This window comes from Leguminivora glycinivorella, chromosome 14 (genome assembly GCF_023078275.1).
Source record: "Leguminivora glycinivorella isolate SPB_JAAS2020 chromosome 14, LegGlyc_1.1, whole genome shotgun sequence".
Classification (NCBI taxonomy): domain Eukaryota; kingdom Metazoa; phylum Arthropoda; class Insecta; order Lepidoptera; family Tortricidae; genus Leguminivora; species Leguminivora glycinivorella.
The window spans coordinates 18,587,018-18,605,694 of record NC_062984.1 but is presented as its reverse complement, the minus strand read 5'-3'; the positions used below and the strand labels follow the sequence as shown (position 1 = coordinate 18,605,694).

The window sequence follows — 18,677 nt, the reverse complement described above, 5'->3', positions numbered from 1 at the left end:
AAGTTGTCTTCAGATCCGGCCTTGGCAAGTTCATCAGCGTTTTCATTGCCAATGAAGCCTTCGTGCCCCGGTATCCATACCAGTTGCACCTTGTTTTGCCTTCCAAGCTTGTTAAGAGCTTGGATGCCGTTTAATACCAGTCTAGAGGTAACTCTGGGCGATGTGAAGGCTTTGAGTGCCGCTTGACTGTCGCTGAGTATATAGATAGTCTTACCTTGGATTTGTCTAACTATATTCTCATGTACACAGGCAATTATTGCATATGTCTCGGCTTGGAAGACCGTGGCATAATTGCCCATGCTGATACTACCACTGTAGTCATTTGCATAAATGCCTGCGCCCGTACCAGATGCCATCTTGGACCCGTCTGTATACCAGATGATGGTGTTGTCATCAGGGGTGGGTGTCTCCAGCCCCTCCTTCCATTCGGCTCTAGTATGGACTTTGGTTTTGAAGTTTTTGTGGAAGATGAATTTCGGTTGCATTTTGTCGCAGCCCATACTCATCAGCCTTCCCATAGAATTGTTGTATTCCATGCTTGTGTGTTTAGTCTTCGGCATGCTATCGCTCCAGAGGCCTGTTAAAGCCAGCCGGTGTAGCGATTTCAGTGCCTCAGACTGTATCACTAGATGTAGCGGCGGGAGATCCAATAGTACCTCCAATGCTGCTGTTGGCGTCGTTCTGAACGCACCCGTTATAGCCATGCATGCTGTCCTTTGTACCTTCATGAGGACATCCTTGCATGTGCTCAGTAATGTCCTTGGCCACCAGGCCAGGCTTCCGTACAGGATTATAGGTCTCACCATCATGGTGTAGATCCACCTTAGTACCTTTGGGTTTAAACCCCATGTTTTGCCGTAAGCTGACCTACACATTCCAAACACTCTAAGTGCCTTGGCTGTGGTCAGTTCGACGTGTCTTTTCCAGTTCAGTTCTTTGTCTAGTGTTACCCCTAGATATTTCACTTCATTGGAAAGTTCAAGTACCCTTCCATAGAGCCTTAGTTGCTCCATGCCAGTAAGGGCCCTTTTCCTGGTAAACGGTACTACCACTGTTTTGCCTGGATTGATGGAGAGTTGTTGGTGGTTACACCACCTCTCCACTTGCCTCAGTGCTGTATTCATGATTTCTGACACCGTTCCCGGGAATTTCCCGTTTATGAGTATCACTAAATCATCTGCATAACCCACTGTATATACTGGGCCCTTATTTAGTTCTTCCAAAAGTGAGTTCACTACCAGGCTCCATAGAGTCGGAGAGAGAACCCCACCTTGTGGACAACCTTTTGTTGCTGTGGCTAGTAATTCTTCCCCCATGAGGGAGGACTTAATTAGCCGGCTGTTCAACATATTACCTATCCAGCGGCAGATGGTAGGTTCTATGCCATGTTTGAGTGCAGCATTATTGATTGCACCATATGTGGTGCGATCAAAGGCACCTTCGACATCCAGAAATGCAGCAAGACATAGTTCTTTGTTTTCTATGGCCTGCTCCGCTCTAGTTGTCACCAGGTGTAGTGCTGTCTCCGTGGACTTGCCCGGCTGGTATGCACATTGCAAGCGGTGTAGTGGATGTCTCTTGAGCGGACCATCCCTGATGTGTCTGTCCACCAGTTTCTCCAAAGTTTTAAGGAGAAATGATGATAGACTTATGGGCCTATATGATTTGGCTTCTGTGTAATCCTCTTTGCCTGGTTTGGGCAAGTATGTTACCTTTACTAACCTCCATGCACGTGGTACATGTCCGAAGGCAATACACGCTTTGTACAGTCTACTCAAGTGGGGTATAAGTACGTTAGCGCCTTCTCGTAGTAGTATGGGGTAGATTCCATCTGGCCCCGGGGCTTTATATGGCTGAAATGTCGATAATGCCCATTGTATTTTGTTGTGGTCTACTACCTTTTTCGACGTGTCCCAATTATGCCTGGTCGTGCGAGTGCACTGTTCCGTAACACTAATTGGTTCATCGTCTGGTACACTCTGATTTATTATCGAGCCTGGAAAGTGTGTGGCACACATCACCTTGAGGGTCTCTAGCCCCGTTTCAGTCATTCCACCATCACTCCTTCTAATAGAGGTGAGTGGGACTGACTTCGTTGTGGCTAGTGCCTTCGTGAGTCTCATGCCTTCCGGAATGGAACCGATTTGATCGCAGTGGTTTTTCCACGCTTTCCTTTTCGCTTTTCTCACTGCCTTGCTATACTCTGTGAGTTTTCGCGCGTAGAGCTCAAAATCATTACTTCTTTTGGCATCGTTAAAGACAGCCCTAGTTTCTTTCCTGAGTTTTGCTATCTCCGGATTCCACCAGGGTACCTTCTTCGCCAGGATTTTCTTTTCCGGGCAGTTATTTGTCCAAGCCGTATGGACGGCTTGCCCTATTTTGTCAGCTTCAAGTTCTATGTCAATAATAGAGTTTAGCTTACCATTGGGGTTTCCCAGGTCCGCCTTAAGGTCATCCTTGAACGATAACCAGTTGGTATTCCTGGGATTCCGTTTTAGTATAACTTCTACTTTGATCTTAGTGGTATACCTAAAGCATATATATCTATGGTCCGATAAAGAAATCTCCCCAGAGACATGCCATGAACTAACTTTATTACTTGCGTTGTTGGACGCTAGCGTTATATCAATGACCTCACCTCGCCTAGCATTGACGAATGTCGGCTCATTGCCTTTATTCAAGAGTTGTAGTGAAGAGCTTACCAGGAATTCCAGTACCTTCTCTCCTCTTCTGTTGACATCCGAGCTTCCCCAGATGACGTGGTGTGCATTCGCATCGCAGCCGATGATCAGGTCAGTGTTCGCCCGGCTGCCGTAGTCGACGAGATCCCGCAGTTGTGTGGTGATGGGATCCGCCGCCTCGTAAGGAAGGTAGGCTGATGAGATGACTAGTGCCTTACCCCCCTTTATTCTGGATCTTGACCGTGGTCAGATCCCTGGAACAGAAAGCATTTAGAAGCATAGCATCAATGCCGGTTTTAACATAAATACATGTCCTCATATTACTTTCGGAGCAGATATACAGTATCGTCCCGCCAGTACCATTCAAGCCTCTTATCTCTCCCTTGTAAATATATGGTTCCTGAATAAGGGCAATGTCGAACTTGTCGCTTTTTAGCTGCCTGGCCAGAAGGGCAGTGGCGGCCTTATTGTGTTGTAAATTTATTTGTACACACCTTAGCCCCTCCATTACGGCGGTTAGTGTTTGGTGGTGCTGAGATCAGCGGCCACCTCCTGGACCGTGTTGTCGCAGGACATGGGCGAAGTGGTGCCCTCCAGGTAGAGTTCTTCCAGACCGCGCAGGTCCTCCGAGCCCGCCATCGACGAGATCGGTGACGACTCTCGGGCCCAGCGCAGCCCAGCGAGACTCTCCCCGACTAGCACCACTTCCCCCGCCTCCGACCGGTCCCCAGCCACCTCCGCAGGAGCGCCAGGCGGCGCGTCCCGCTCCGGGGCCTCCCCGTCGCCGCCCCCGCGGCGCCCGCAGCCTTGTCGGCCGCCGAGTCCCCCTCCCCCCGTCCGTACCGGGCTCCACCCCAGCCTCTTCATGCTCACGCTCCTTCCCCGTCTCCAGGAGCTTGAAGTGGCTGGTGTCGAGCCCCGAGTGCAGAACGTAGCCGGCCTCCCTGATGACGTCAGCTGACACCTGGTCCATCAGGACGATGCGCCTGGTGTTCAGCTCCGACATCACGGTGTCGACCACCTTCCACTCGTCGGTGCGGAGTTTGGGGTTGCGCCTCTGCATCACCCGCAGAGCCAGCGCCACGTCCTGACTGCCATCAATCGCCGTACGCCAGGCCATCTTGACCGGTTTCGGCAGATCTTTGGCAGCCACGACTTTCAGGCGCCGCCCGCCGATCTCTCCTCTTCCGATCACCGAGCGGAGCCATCCCACTGCGTCGCTTCCTCCGCAGGTGATGTGAAGCGCACCCCCCGTGACAGCACCTAACGTGATGTCGGGCATAGGATCGGCCGCCTCGTCTAACGCCACGAGCAGGACGCTCACTATGGCCGACCTATGCTCCAACAACACCTTCTCCTCTGGAAAGGTCACTGGGACGATGGCCATCTTCTCGCTCGCCGCTACCTCAGCGAACGTCCCCCCCACCCTTGTTCGCTTGTGGTCGCCAGCGAGCAGAGAAGAGTCGCCACTGGCCCCCAGTGACCTCTTAGTTGCCTGCCTCCCCGCCCCACTAGTGGAGGGTCCGGCCCCCTCTTGCGCGTCTCGGTTCGCCCGCGCCTTCGCACGCCTCTTCTGCCTCCTGGTTGGGGCTACTCCTCCACCCGACTGCGCATCCACACCCTGGGGTGCAGTAGCGTCGTCAATGGCGCCCGGAGCCGCCCCACCAGAATTTGGAAGCGGCACGTCCCTCCCGCAGTTGGCCGTTGCTCCGCGGCCCACTGGCCGGCCCACCACGGCCCCTGGTGTCAATATAAATAGTTATTGTTATACAAGGGGGCAAAGTTGTTTAACCGTACGTGCCAATATTGAACCGCGAGCGAGCGGTTCAGAATGTGAAATCTTGAGCGTTGCGAGGGTTTCAAGGCGCGTAGGTTAAACTTTGCCACAGAGTGAAACAACGTTTTTCACCACACCAACACGAACAAAATTCTGACAATAAAACATCCAACAAAAGCAAATCCCTCAATTTATTTATGATTCAAAATCATCATTTTCAGGTAAATTCTACCAGCCAGTTCAAGACATCAAGTTAAAATTTGTATGAAATTAAGAGTTTTGTATGATTCACGGTTATTTTCATTAGACTTATATTGACCGGGATATAGACCGTGATTACCTTGCACTCTTGTGGATAAAATGCAATTTTGCTATCTGTTTTCAAATAGTGTAAAAACAGCCTTTACCAGTTGGTGTGGTACAAACAATTTTACCCTGTTGTAAAACAAATACTTATTCAAAAGAGCATAAGTTGTTGCTTGAAGAAACTATCTTCGCATTGGCAATTCGTCAAATCTGTAGGTATGTCATACCAGCAAATGCACTGGTCTTAGTTAAATCACGAATTCAGTATTACATTTCAGACTAACTAAAATATCTGAGCGAGCAATAAAAAAATAATTTAGTTTTCAACAAGGCTTAGTCACGCGTGGCTGTTTAACAAAAAACTACGGTATAAGTACAAGAATAAAACGGCTGTTCATTTTTTAATTTTATTCCTATTTTTACATATGAGTGTAAAAAAGCATTTGAGTTGTAATGAAAATTTTGAAAACAAATAAAATATTTGTGTTGGGAATAAAAAATAATGACATTCAAGATTCTCGGCATTTATACAAACAGGTGAGTACAGCTTTATATACCTAAATGTAAATAGAATTTGCTTGTGCAAGCAGGATACAAATATTGAATCATGGTACATATGCCAAGGGGAGGGGCATAGGTACATTTAAAGCTCGGCCACATATGCGCGTTTTGAGAGCGTAGGCGGAGCGTTAGCGGAGCGTAGGCGGAGTGTTAGCGGAGCGTAGGCGGAGCGTTAGCGGAGCGTCAGCGGAGCGCAATGATAGCGGTGCGCCGGACGAACGCTGGCGTTGCGCCCAGCGGTCGCCGGCGGGAACTAACGAGCGCGGATTGCACGCGGACTGCGAGCGGAACGCCAGCGTTCGTCCGGCGCACCGCTATCATTGCGCTCCGCTAACGCTACGCTATCAAAACACTTTGTGTGGCGGAGGCTTTAGTTTTATCTCCCTTGGCTCTATTATTATCCATTATGTTGAAATACTTGAAATTGTGCCATATGTATGTATATTATGGAAGACTGTGTGCGTAGCGTTTCGTGAAGCGTTTGTGCATTCGGTTACGCACAGATCATTGCAATATTATAATGACGATGAAACTGATGGTCTGATGATGGATATATGAGGTAGTAGACTTTTGTACCTCTAATATAACGCAATCGAATTTGCCAAAAAAAATTCTTCATATTAAATCCAAGATATGAAGCAGTTTCATTGCTGTCGTGTTTTACTCGTTACAGAAGTCATAAAGTGATCGTGAGGAGGTTACGTTTATGTTTATAAAGGTAAATTAAAAAATTTAGCTCGGCAAAAGGAGTAGAGATTGAACTGTTCTAATACAAAAGTGTCAGTAGTTTCCACTTGCAAAACCGTTGACAGACTAGCGCCCCTATTATTTTTTTCTCTTTTATTGCTAGGCTGTGCATATGCTGTGAAAACTATTGTAGGTGCTGGCAACTGTCGCGTCATGCCTCCTATACTTGTCTGCGGGCCTGACTAATGGCATCAGTGCCGTTCTGCTCCCGGAGCTGGCGCAGGATTCCTCCCTCTCCTGGGGGTCAGAACTTGGATCTTGGATAGGTTAGTTCTTTAAATACTACGTCGCGATCATCACAATAATAATCCACATAATTACAAGAAGTTAAGCCATTTCTCATTGCGCTCTGCACTTCATGCAATGAATGATGTTTTCAGCATCCCTAGCTCCAATTTCCTCGATCCTGGGCTGCGTGTGCGTCGGAACTCTGCTGGATAGCTTGGGAAGGAGAATTGTTCATATCATCCTGGCCTTCCCTTTCATGGTCGGATGGCTGGTTATGGCGTTTGCTGACGACTTCTCTACAATGATGGTTGGCAGGTCAGTGCGTTTTGGCGTTGTTTATAAAAATCATTAACACTTGGTAATATAGCTTAACCGCGCATTAGTCGATAGAAAAATTTTAAGTGTAGATGATTAGACATGCAATGCACAACTTACAAGATTATTTATTTTCAGGTTCCTCACTGGTTTAAGTTTCGGCGCCATCCGTCCAACCGCCATAATCTATTTAGGAGAAATAAGCGACCCAAAATACAGAGGCATCATACTCCTTTTCCCATCTGTAGCATTAACATTAGGAGTACTCCTAAGCCATGTCATAGGTTCATTCATTTACTGGAGGACGTCGCTTTTGGTATGTGTTGCGCCCAGTACAATGATGTGTGCGATGCTCTACTTTATAAAAGAAAGCCCTTATTGGCTGATAGCTCGAGGAAGGGAGGAGGAAGGTATTAAAAGTTTTAGGTGGTTTAGAGGAAGCGGGGCAGCAGCAGAAAGCGAGCTGCAATATGTGATCGAAAAACACAGAGGGAAAACTTCTACATTCAATGCAAAAGAACTGTTCGAAACTTTGCGCAGTAGCTCATTTATAAGACCAACTATAGCCGTCGTTTTCATCTTCATGACAATTCAAATGTGCGGTGTGAACGCATTTCCATTTTACGCTTACGATTTATTAAGAGGTATGTTTGGCGAAATCCAGATAGCAACATTCTATCTTATAATGGTGATAGATTTGATAAGAATATTCGTAAGTATTATAGTTTGCTTGTTTGGTCAGAAAATGCGTCGTAAATTAACGTTTGTAGCTGCTGCTTACGGGACAACTGTTGTTCTGTTAGGTTTAGGGATTTGCGGGGTTTATAAAAACTTATATATTTTGCCTTTAGCACTTTTTCTGTTGTACATATCTATAGCCAGCGCTATAGCCAGTTTAGGATGGTCTTTTATAGCGGAACTGTATCCTACTAAGGTGAGAGGTGTAGGATCTGGTTTAAGTGGTGTTATATGTTTCGGCTTACTCTCTGTATGCGTTAAAGTGACCCCTGACTTGTTATTGTCCGGAGAACCGGTAATGTACAGTACTTATGCCGGTGTAACTGGAGTATGTGCTATTGTTCTCACGTTTATACTACCTGAAACGAACGGGAGGAGGCTGCAGGATATAGAAGATAGTTACAGTAGGAAAGATAAGGATATCGCGTCGTTACTCCTTTGTGATCCTTGGTTATTTCTTATCTAATTTATAGGTACTCTCGCGCCCCGTCACGTCTAGTCGACAGTTTCAAACTACATAATTATAATTTTTTTAAAGAAAAAAAAACAACTTCTTTTGAGGAGACTGGTCAAAGAAGCTTGTGAATGTTTGGTTAAGTAGAAATGAATTTTTCTTTAAATCAATATCATACATACTTATAGAAAAAATTCTTGATGCACCATCCAACTGCTGGACTCATTTCAGATCTTCTACCTATGTTTGACTGGCAGTGAATACAAAATGTCAAGTGTAATAAGTACACAAACATGTAGATTTTATTTATTTATCCTTCAATTGCATATTATTGCTTCAATTATTGCTTTACTTGCGGTCGCGCGACCGCGGACGTCCGCGTAGTATGTTCCTTTTTTTTTTCTTTGGGGGGGGGGGGGGGATGCGTTCCGCATACCACTAGGGTGCGAGGGGGGACCCTAGTGGTTATGTGGGACTCCCGTATTGGCTAATGAGGCCACGGTATACCTACCCACTAAAAACCCCCCCACATGCCACCTCGCCGCTTTGTTGGCGGGGTTACCGGAACACTTGCGCTCACAACGGCGACCCCGGTGGCAGCCGCCCACGTGCAGCTTCTCCGCGGATGCCCAAAGGCCCTCCACAGTGAGTGGATAGCCGGATGACAGGGCGCACCTTCCTCCTCGGCCGCTTATAGGTACAGTGACGGACCCCCTCGAGTCCGCCACAAAGAGGCCATGGGCGCCAGAATGTTCCGGCGCCCAGCGGTGGAAATGGTCTTTGGTTCCACCGCTAACCAAGTCGACCGCAAAGGATAGGGAGAACGGCGCACCGTAATACCGGCACTCCTCTTCCCTTGCGGCCCCACCAATTCCGCTACAGCGGAGCAGCCCCGCCAAGGTCGCAGGGGGTAGGGAGAGTGGCGCACCGTTATACCATCACGCCTCTCCCCCTGCGATCCCAACTCGGCTACCGTGGGAGGGCACAGAGCGGCATCCCATACTGCCGGATCTTCCCTCCCACCGCAGTCCTCCCAGACGCGTCTTAAGTGGGCTTTACAAGCCCACTTAGAGCGACCACCTCGGGCCAGCCAGCTCCCCAAACCGGCCGGCCCTGGGTACCTCTTAGCTTCACCGTGGGTGACCAGTCCACGGTTACTAAGCCCCCCCACCACGGCAAGGTGGGCACCCTAGGGGGGGGGCGTAGTATGTTCCTAGCTTAACAATAGGCTACTAGACACAAATATATAACAATAGGCTACTAGACATAAACAAGGCCTGTTAACTCTCTGCCTAGTAAGATAAGACCCCTTGTAAAGCTAGGCTAGGAACATACTACGCGGACGTCTGCCGTCGCGCAACCGCGGACGCAGATTTAGACATTTTAGACAATGCATGCGCATGCGCTAAACCGGTTGTCAATTTTAGTTCCAAATGTCCGTTGGAATTTGATTGTGACCGCTACTAGTATAAACGTGTGAATGTGTGTAAGTGTGTGTGTGTGCGTGTGTGTGTGATTGGCAGGGGACATTTTTTTGTATGAAGTTGGTGTTCTTCTCCTAGTGAGTATTATATTCTTTGCTTTAGTTATACTTCCGTGGTAACAATGTGGTAACAATAAAATTTCAACAATTAAACAGTTTATAAATAAAATGACAAACAATACTTATTAGAGCTTTCACTTACTATGCGTGTTTTGGAACGTAATTTAAAATTAATAATTTGAAGGTCATTGCTGTCAATGTCAAAAGTGTCGAATTGTTGAAATTGTGTGTTTTACAAAAGTAATCAGAATTTAGACTTCCGGTAGCGTCTTTCCGCCTGCTGGTAGTGCTCGTGATTTCCTCTGCTATTTAATAGCCTTTTTCTGTGTTTCGTTGTGTTTTCCGGGTCGTGTTGTGTGGTTTTTTGTGTATGTGATTGCTGTTTTTCATCGGGTCTGTAAGTTTCCTTTATTTATTTATTGGGAGATGCCCGACGAGGAGCCCCCGGATGGGGGCGGCGGTGTTTCTTTGCCGCCATCTTTGGTTCCCTTGCCCGATGACGCTCACATGAGCCAATCCGAAAAGCGCAAATTGGATGACGATTCTAATTCCTCTCTTCAAAAGAGAAACGATAAAACCCCTGCTTCCGCCTCGGTTCAACATACTTACACAAGACCGGAATATGCCCCTGGTACTAAAATTAATTACAGCCCCTCCGATTCGGGCCCATTTATCGTGCAAATCCACAAGGCGGACGCAAATGGATCTCCATTCAAAATTTTGAACTTTGCCCAGCAAATGTTTGTCAATAAGATCAAGGGCATAAGCAAGGGGGGCATTGTTTCCAGTGGACGTAGTCGCCTTACTGTCACATTTGATGATGCTGTCTCGGCCAACAACTTCCTAAACGGTTCCTTTCTTAAGGACAACAATCAATATACTGGCTCCATTCCCTTATTTAACGTTACCCGTACAGGGTTAGTCAGGAACATTCCCATTGACTGGACACTTGAGGACCTTGTCAACTGCGTTGACTGCCCTACGGGCATCAAAGTAATAAAGGCTCGTCGCCTGAATAGAAAAATCATCGATGATGGTGTGACGAAATGGATCCCCACCCAGTCAGTAGCTCTTACTTTCCTTGGCCAATCCCTCCCAGATAAGGTTTTCTGTTACTTTACCGCGCTGTCTGTGGACATTTATCAACTTCCCACCATTCAATGTAACCGTTGTTGTCGCTTTGGCCACATTAAGATTTCCTGTAGGTCTAAACCTAGATGCTTTAAATGCGCTCAACCCCATGAGGGCGAATCTTGTGTAGTTCCCCTGGAACAAGCTACATGCCTATTCTGCAGCGGCCCTCATTCGGCCACTAATCCTTCTTGCCCAGAACATGGTCGACAGAAATCCATTAAAATGGTTATGTCAGAGCATAACATTTCATATACCGAAGCTTCCCGCCGGTTCCGGCCTGTCCAGCGTTCATTTGCTGATTCTGTCCGCCCATCCCAGCCCCGTTCCCCTCCGGTTGATATCAATCCTCCTCAATCTTCCGCTTTCCCTTCTAACCATGTGTCCTACAGGAAAACTGTATTTACCCCTCGGCGTCCCCCCCCATCCCCAGGCAAAAGTTATGATAGGTCCGCTCACGACAACATCACGAGGACTCCCTCTCCATCTCAGGGAAACGGCTGCTGCCTTAATAATGATTATACTCCTAATGATAACATACTCAATATTTTAATGGCCGCTCTTATGGACCTCATTCGCCGTTGGTCGGACGGTCTACCGAACAATGTCTTCACCATGGTGGAACAACTCACCTCATTAGTTAATTCGTGCAAAAATGGCTATTACGGCGATCCTTCAATGGAATGTTAGAAGCATCCGAAATAAAAAATCTGATTTATGCTCCTTAGTTAATAAATACAATCTGTCTGTTATTGCTGTCTCTGAGACCTGGTTAAGGCCTGGCTCTTCCTTCCGGATTCCCGGCTTTTCATGTCTCAGAGACGACAATGCAAATGGTAAGGGTGGTTGTGCCCTTTTTATTAAACACTCTCTCACCTTTTCTTCCATCAACCTTCCTCAGCACTCGGATGGATTAAAAATTACAGCATGTAAAGTCATGGGTTTAACTTTTGTCTCTTTATATATCCCTCACCCAAATTGTCATCTTATTTCGGAATTAGAGTCTATTCTTGTGTCTTTGCCCGGTTCATTGATAGTGATGGGCGACTTTAATTGTCATAATACCATGTGGGGCTCAAATTATTCCGATTCCATCTCTCCTCGATTGCTGATGTTGCTCGATGAAACCAACCTGTGCTTACTAAATGATGGCTCACCTACAAGGAGAACCCCTCCTACACAGAATTCTAGTCATGTAGACCTCACACTGTCTTCTCCGGCTCTAGCCACGCGATTTTCATGGGAAGTTCTCCCGTACTCCTATGGAAGTGATCACCTACCTATTTTAATTTCCCAGCCTTCTGCTTCCTCTTCCCCTCTTAACTCCTCCCCTCCTCTTCTAAAATATAGACTGGATAAAGCTGATTGGCCTGAATTTTCTTCCATGGTCTCTATGGATATTGGGTCCTTCCCTCCTGTCCTAGATGACAACTTTATAGATTTATACTTTGAATTTATGAAGGTCATTCTTAAGGCAGCAGATGCCTGCATCCCTTTAAAAAATTCTTTCAAGGGCAAATTATCCTCCCCTCCATGGTGGGACTCTGATTGTACCGAGGCTGTCAAAAAACGCAATATGGCAGAGGATGCATTTTCTAGTGACCTTACTTGCTTAGAGAAATACCTAGAATTCCAATCTATCAAGGCCCAGACTAAGCGCCTTCTGTCCTCCAAAAAACGCCTTGGGTGGACCCGTTTTTGTGAAAGTTTATCCCCTCGCTCTCCGCCATCTTTGGTATGGAAAAATATAAAGCGTTTCCGCAGTTCTCTGCCTCATACTAATCCTTTGTCTAATAATTCTTCTGGGTGGATTGAAGATTTTGTTGATAGACTGGCCCCCCCTTCAGTGCCTTCCCAAGATGCTATTCCTTCTGCCTTCCCTGTTTCTTCTCATTCTTCCGATAAAATGGATGAACCGTTCTCCTTCTCAGAGCTAGTCTCTGTATTAGAACACCTCCGGGACTCTTCACCTGGTATTGATGGCATTTCCTATTCTTTAATCCAGCACTGCCCTGACCCTGCTAAAGCAATTTTACTTTCCATCATGAATAAAATTTATTCATCAGGGACCGTTCCGGACACTTGGAAAAAACAAATAATTATACCTATTCTTAAACCGGGCAAAGACCCTAGCGATGCTATGTCGTATAGACCCATAGCCCTTTCCTCTGTATTAGCTAAAATCTTGGAACATCTTGTGAAAAATAGACTTGAATGGATTCTAGAATCCAAAGGGATTATTTCCTCCTCTCAATTTGGCTTTCGTAGAGGAATGGGTACTATGGACAGTTTAAGTATCCTTACCACGGATATCCGTTTAGCATACTCAAGACGAGAATTTCTGGTGGGGGTTTTTCTTGATGTAACCTCTGCCTATGACAACGTCCAGCTTCCGCTACTCAGGCAGAAAATGCTACATCTGAGTTTGCCGGCAAGAATGGTCAATGTCATTTGTAATCTCCTCATGGACCGGTTGATTTACATTCGTCACCAGGGATCTCTTCTTTCCCCCAGAAATGTCTGGAAGGGACTTCCTCAGGGTTCTGTATTAAGCCCCATTCTATACAGCCTTTACACTTCTGATCTAGATAAATCTGTTAACTGCTTTTGCGACATTCTTCAATATGCGGATGATATCGCTCTTTATTTTGCTTCCAAGGATATTTCTGACTGTACAGTAGCTTTAAATTCCGCTCTTTTCTACCTCAACAACTGGCTGTCAGATCATGGCTTATCCCTCTCAGCTGCAAAAAGCTCGGTTGTTGTTTTTACTCGTAAATATCAATCTCCTTATATAGAGATAACTCTTAATGACGAAGTGATCCCTGTATTGGAGTCTGTCAAATTTCTGGGACTTTTCCTGGACTCTCGTCTCACAGGTATTCCTCACCTTAATTACCTTAAAAAAAAATGTGAAAGAGGGGTGAATGTTTTGAGATCGCTTTCTGGGGCTTGGTGGGGTTCCCATCCTATGACTCAAAAGATTTTATATAATGCTATCATCCGGAGTCATTTTGATTACGGCTCATTCCTATTAGAACCTTGTAACAAGGCTGCCCTTTCCCTACTTGTTAAGATTCAATCGAGATGTCTTCGTATCATTTGTGGAGCCATGCGTTCCTCTCCCTCTAATGCTCTTCAAGTTGAATGCCTTGAACCCCCATTAAGCCTTCGGCGGCAGTTTTTATCAGACCGGTTTTTTTTCAGAGCTGCTCAACTATCAACTCACCCTCTTTTGGTTCATCTTAACAATCTGATTAACATTATCCCAACCTCTGACTATTGGACTCATAAAGATCTTCCCTGCCTGGTTAAAAGTTTCCAGAAATTACTTGATTCCACTCCTATGTGGACTTCTCCAGGTAATCCGGTCTTTCTACTTGATTATGATTCCCTAGTATTTCGTCCAAATATTATATTTTCCTTGGGCATCAACAAGAATTGTCCTAATGCTAATAATATCTTCTTAAAACTTTTAGACGAAAAATGGCATGATTATCTTCCAGTCTATACAGATGCTTCGAAACTTTCGCGGAATGGTCCTGTTGGATCTGCTGTTTGGATCCCTCGCTATAAATTAATCTTAAGCTTCAAAATTCCTTCTCCCTCATCGGTGTTTACAGGAGAAGCTGTAGCAATTTATGAAGCAGTCTCATTCATCCTATCCCATAAAATCCCAAAGGCTCTAATACTTTCAGACTCCCTCAGCTGTCTTCAAGACTTACATAAATTCCCTCTCCGATCAAAGGATAACCTCACTATCACCCTCAGGACTAGACAGTCCCTTCATCAATGCTCTCTTCTTGGTTTGGAAGTCACTATTGCTTGGATTCCTAGTCACAGTGCAATAGATGGCAATGAACAGGCTGATGCTTGTGCTAAACAAGCTATAGACATTGGTTGCCCCTCTTCTCACCCCACTTGCTATATGCAGGACCTTCGTAATACTGCTAAAACAGACCTCAACAGACTCTGGAATGAGGAGTGGAAGATTACTAGTCAATCCTCTGGAAGTCGATATCATAGTATTCAACCCAATATTCTTGTTAGACCATGGTTCTTTAGATTTCATAAATTCTCCAAAGTCATTACATCTTCTATCATTCGTCTTCGTTTGGGCCACAACTCTTGCCCTGCTTGGCTGGCTAAAATCCATATACTGGATCACTCTATATGTGAGTGTGGTCTTGAAGAGGGAACTATTGATCACATATTTTTCAACTGCCCTAATATTCATGCCAGTTTATACGATTTTCTTCCTGACTATATTCAAAGACCGGTCAATATGAACTACCTTCTGTCCTTGACGAACTCTCCCTTTGTCTGTGTTCTGGCTAAATTCATGGCAGACTTTAATATCAAACTATGAATACTCAGTTCTCTTTCTCATGATATATTGTTCCCTCTCTCTTTCGAGTAACTAAAAATATTTAAGTTATTGCCCCAAGGGCTCCAACTCTCCCTCTATATAACTCTGGCTCTTTTCTTTTTTTTCCTCCCTTAGGATTATAGCTCTCTCAACCGATCAAGAACTCGATAGAAAACGATCAAGACCTTCAAAGGAATTCTCTGCTCCCACAACCTAGACGCTGGCGAAATTGTCCCAATGGACAGATGCCATGAGAACTAAAAACTGAACTGAACTGATCAGAATTTATTTATCTAACATTATAATTCAATTAACTTGTTCTAAACGAGTACTGAGTTGTGCTGTAGGGTTTGTTTTTAAACCGTACCACAACCACTTTTGCACGATGGCAGATCAGTCTGCTTTAGTCGACGAATACTTCGAGTCGGCGCTGTCTTTGGTTAAAACTTGCGGAAACCTTATAAAAGATCATATTACTGGATGCAAGGAATTTGTATTGAAGTCGTGCGATATCGATTTTGTAACAGAAATAGATAAAAAGGTAGAAGAAACTTTGGTGGGAGGGCTTTCAAAATTATATGCCGATCATAAGTTTATCGGCGAGGAAGCGGTGTCTGACGGCGCGAAATGCGAGCTAACCGATGCGCCTACATGGGTCATCGATCCAGTCGACGGAACTATGAATTTTGTCCACGGGTTTCCACACAGCTGCATCTCTTTGGGACTTCTTATCAACAAGGAAGCAGTAGCTGGTATAGTATACAATCCTATTCTGGAGCAGTTGTTCACAGCAAAAAAAGGTAATGGTGCATTTTATAATGGGCGGCAGATACATGTGTCTCAAACTAAGGAGTTGAGTAAAGCTTTGATCATGACAGAGCCTGGTACAAGTCGAGACCCTGAAAGACAGAAAGTTCTTTTTGAAAATTTTAAAATGATTGTTACTAAGGCCCATGGGATTAGAACATTGGGATCTGCTGCCTTGAATATGTGCATGGTGGCGATGGGAGGAGCTGATCTTAACTTTGAATTTGGTATTCACGCATGGGATGTAGCTGCTGGTGACATTATTGTCCGGGAAGCAGGTGGTGTTTGTATTGACCCCGCAGGGGGCCCCTTTGATGTGCTGTCACGCAGAGTTTTGTGTGCGAGCACTGAAGAGCTGGCACAAGAAATGGCCAAAAATTTGTCTCAGTTTTATCCTGAGAGGGATTAAATATATCGGTGTAATTTGAGTCTCAACTTTGATGTTAAGTTGCTTAGTAAATTTAAAGTACTTAAAGGTCTTTGTTCAATATCATGGACCATCCAACATTCTCTGGAAAACAACCTAAAACTTGCTGGAATTTTTATGTATTCAGTTACTTGACTCCTAGTAAAGAATGCAGTTTACCATATTTATTTTTCATGCGTAAAAATATTTGTTTACCATATTTATTAGAAATGATCATTAATTTAATATATTTTTATTGTTGATGTGACTAGTCTGTTATAGAGTTCATTGTACTTAAATAAATAAGCATTTAGAATAATATTTATTTAGATCACTATTTGTTAGTGACTGGTAATAAATGACTGTAAATGTAATGAACCAAAATCATGCCAAAAGTATAAATGTTTTAAGACCTCAGATTTATAAGATGATATTGTAAGAGATTTACTTATAAACCTGTAACTGGTTGTAAACTATATTTATCAATTACACAAGTCAAAAATAAAGAATTAATAAGTACTTTAAATAAACAAAAATAAAACGAAACAATAAAAAAAAATCTTAAAAATATTAATATGTTACTTTAATTTTACTATATTTGGCTATTTATTGTTATGGATTTAATATATCATTGAAGTACCACACATACTAGTATATGATTTAGAAATTATAAGCATACAAAAATGTATAATTGTATTGTGATGTAATAAAAGATGTAAATTTTTATTAACTTTTATTTACTTCAAAACTATAATAAGCAAACATCAACATAATATTCAAAAATAAGTAGAAAAATCAATGTTTCACATTTTGTTTAGTAATATTCTGTACTTTATATGTTTACATAAAACAAGGTTCGTATCTATGATAAATTGATAACAAACTGTTTACGAGTACACACACTTATAGAAACATCGGTGGTTAGTTTCATTATCAGAACCAAAACATCATGTTTTATCTTACTAAGTAAATCAAATTACGTAACTATACTGAGATTCATTATCATTATAAGTAAATGTTAATAAATTCGTTGCTCTTTTTAAATATTTGTACAGTCAGCATTAAAAAATCCAATTATTATTTTATTTTCCTAATAACCATTACTAACTTTTAAACAAAACGTTAAGGGTTTATAAATGCCGACTGCACCATAAAATTACATTCTATAATCGAATTATAAATATTTTTTCAGTTAAATAGAAAAGTTTAGAACCCTTGCTTTTCCATAAATATGGAACTTTCATAACTACACTTTTCTACTTAACCAATATTTGCTTAAACACTAATTTAAAATATTGTCATATATAGATCACTCTCTGTCAGTCACAGGCCGTTATTCAGTGTCCATATAAACTTAAACTGTTATTCGTAAGAATAATTCCTTAAATATTTGGGTATAGAATAATGGCCTGTAATTCATCTTAAAACAGGTCAGTCAGTCACAGTCAGTTGTGGTCACTGTTTCGCAGTTTAACTATTGCGTCGCGTTGTTTAACTATTAGGTCATAGATATCATATATGTCAGAAATAGTGTCAGTATGAGTATTTTTTTACTACACTAAATTAATAATCTCATGTTTAATCAAATTGATCAGTCTCTATCTGTCGTTTCTGTTTACTGTCAGTTCTGGTTATATAACATACATTTAGGGCCAGTTGCATCAACCACATTTGACAGACACATCATCGTCACGCAGCTGACGTCTATGGAACTTCCCATACTATAAAATTTTACGAACGCTTTAACGGTGACAGACGGTTTGATGCAACCGGCCCTTAGTATCACTCAATGCAGTCGGTACAGTTAAAGTCAGCGTTGTTATCAGTTACTTAACTTATTTAAGACATGTACAGTTGCTATCAGATCAGTAACTGATCTGATAGCAACCCGCTAGGCGGGTTTGCTGTTTTCAGACTCCGCTTGTAAGCGTATAGCGCTGACACGGAATCTGTATCTACTATTTATTGTCTCATCCATTTTACTGCACACACATCTGTAATTTTACTTACTAAGTTTTTATAAGTCCTTACATGTCCATTTTGTGCTGTGTTGGTAAATAAATATCTTTTTTTTTTTTATTAGTCATGTCTGTATCATTTTCAGTCAGTCAGTAACTGTTTAATTTAGTGTAACTTACAGTCAGTGTAAGGCAATTATGTGTCAGTTTATCGGTCATTGTCAGTAGTCGTCAGTTGTCGGTTAGTCGATATCTATATGTGTCAGTGTCGGTTACTTAGGTCAATGTCACACATGTCAGTCGGTTTTATCGATTGGCTGTCAATGTTAGTCAAATCAGTTAAGTCTGTGTCAGATAATCCATTATACTTGACGGATATTGACATCAAGTGTCCGGTATTATATGCGGTCAAAGATGGTCAGTAACTGTCAGTGTTTGTCAGAATCGGTTTCAGTCAGTGTTATTGTCAATTTGTCAGTGTCACGATCAGGGCCAGTTAATCAAAATTGACGGCAATAAGTTTCAATGTCAGTTTGCCTTGTTTGTCAGATTTGTCAGATTAAACAATAGTCAGTCAGTCCGTGTCAGTTCATATCATTTAGTCAGATGAACTACTTATCGGCTAAGCAGTGTATGTAAATAACAATATTCTTTTA

General features: G+C 43.5%; 2 protein-coding genes across 2 annotated transcripts; both read left to right on the top strand.

The window, feature by feature from the left end:
- Positions 1-5,146: 5,146 nt before the first annotated feature.
- On the top strand, positions 5,147-11,171 carry LOC125233089. The gene is made up of 7 exons (XM_048138953.1): positions 5,147-5,301; positions 6,206-6,338; positions 6,453-6,615; positions 6,754-6,899; positions 7,467-7,568; positions 10,267-10,411; positions 10,874-11,171. The coding sequence occupies exons 1-7, from the start codon at positions 5,218-5,220 to the stop codon at positions 11,169-11,171; spliced, it is 1,071 nt and encodes a 356-aa protein (XP_047994910.1). The 5' UTR covers positions 5,147-5,217.
- Positions 9,534-17,704, top strand: LOC125233690 (inositol monophosphatase 1). Its single transcript, XM_048139774.1, has 2 exons — positions 9,534-9,601; positions 15,136-17,704. The coding sequence occupies exon 2, from the start codon at positions 15,236-15,238 to the stop codon at positions 16,064-16,066; it is 831 nt and encodes a 276-aa protein (XP_047995731.1). The 5' UTR covers positions 9,534-9,601; positions 15,136-15,235; the 3' UTR covers positions 16,067-17,704.
- Positions 17,705-18,677: the final 973 nt, after the last annotated feature.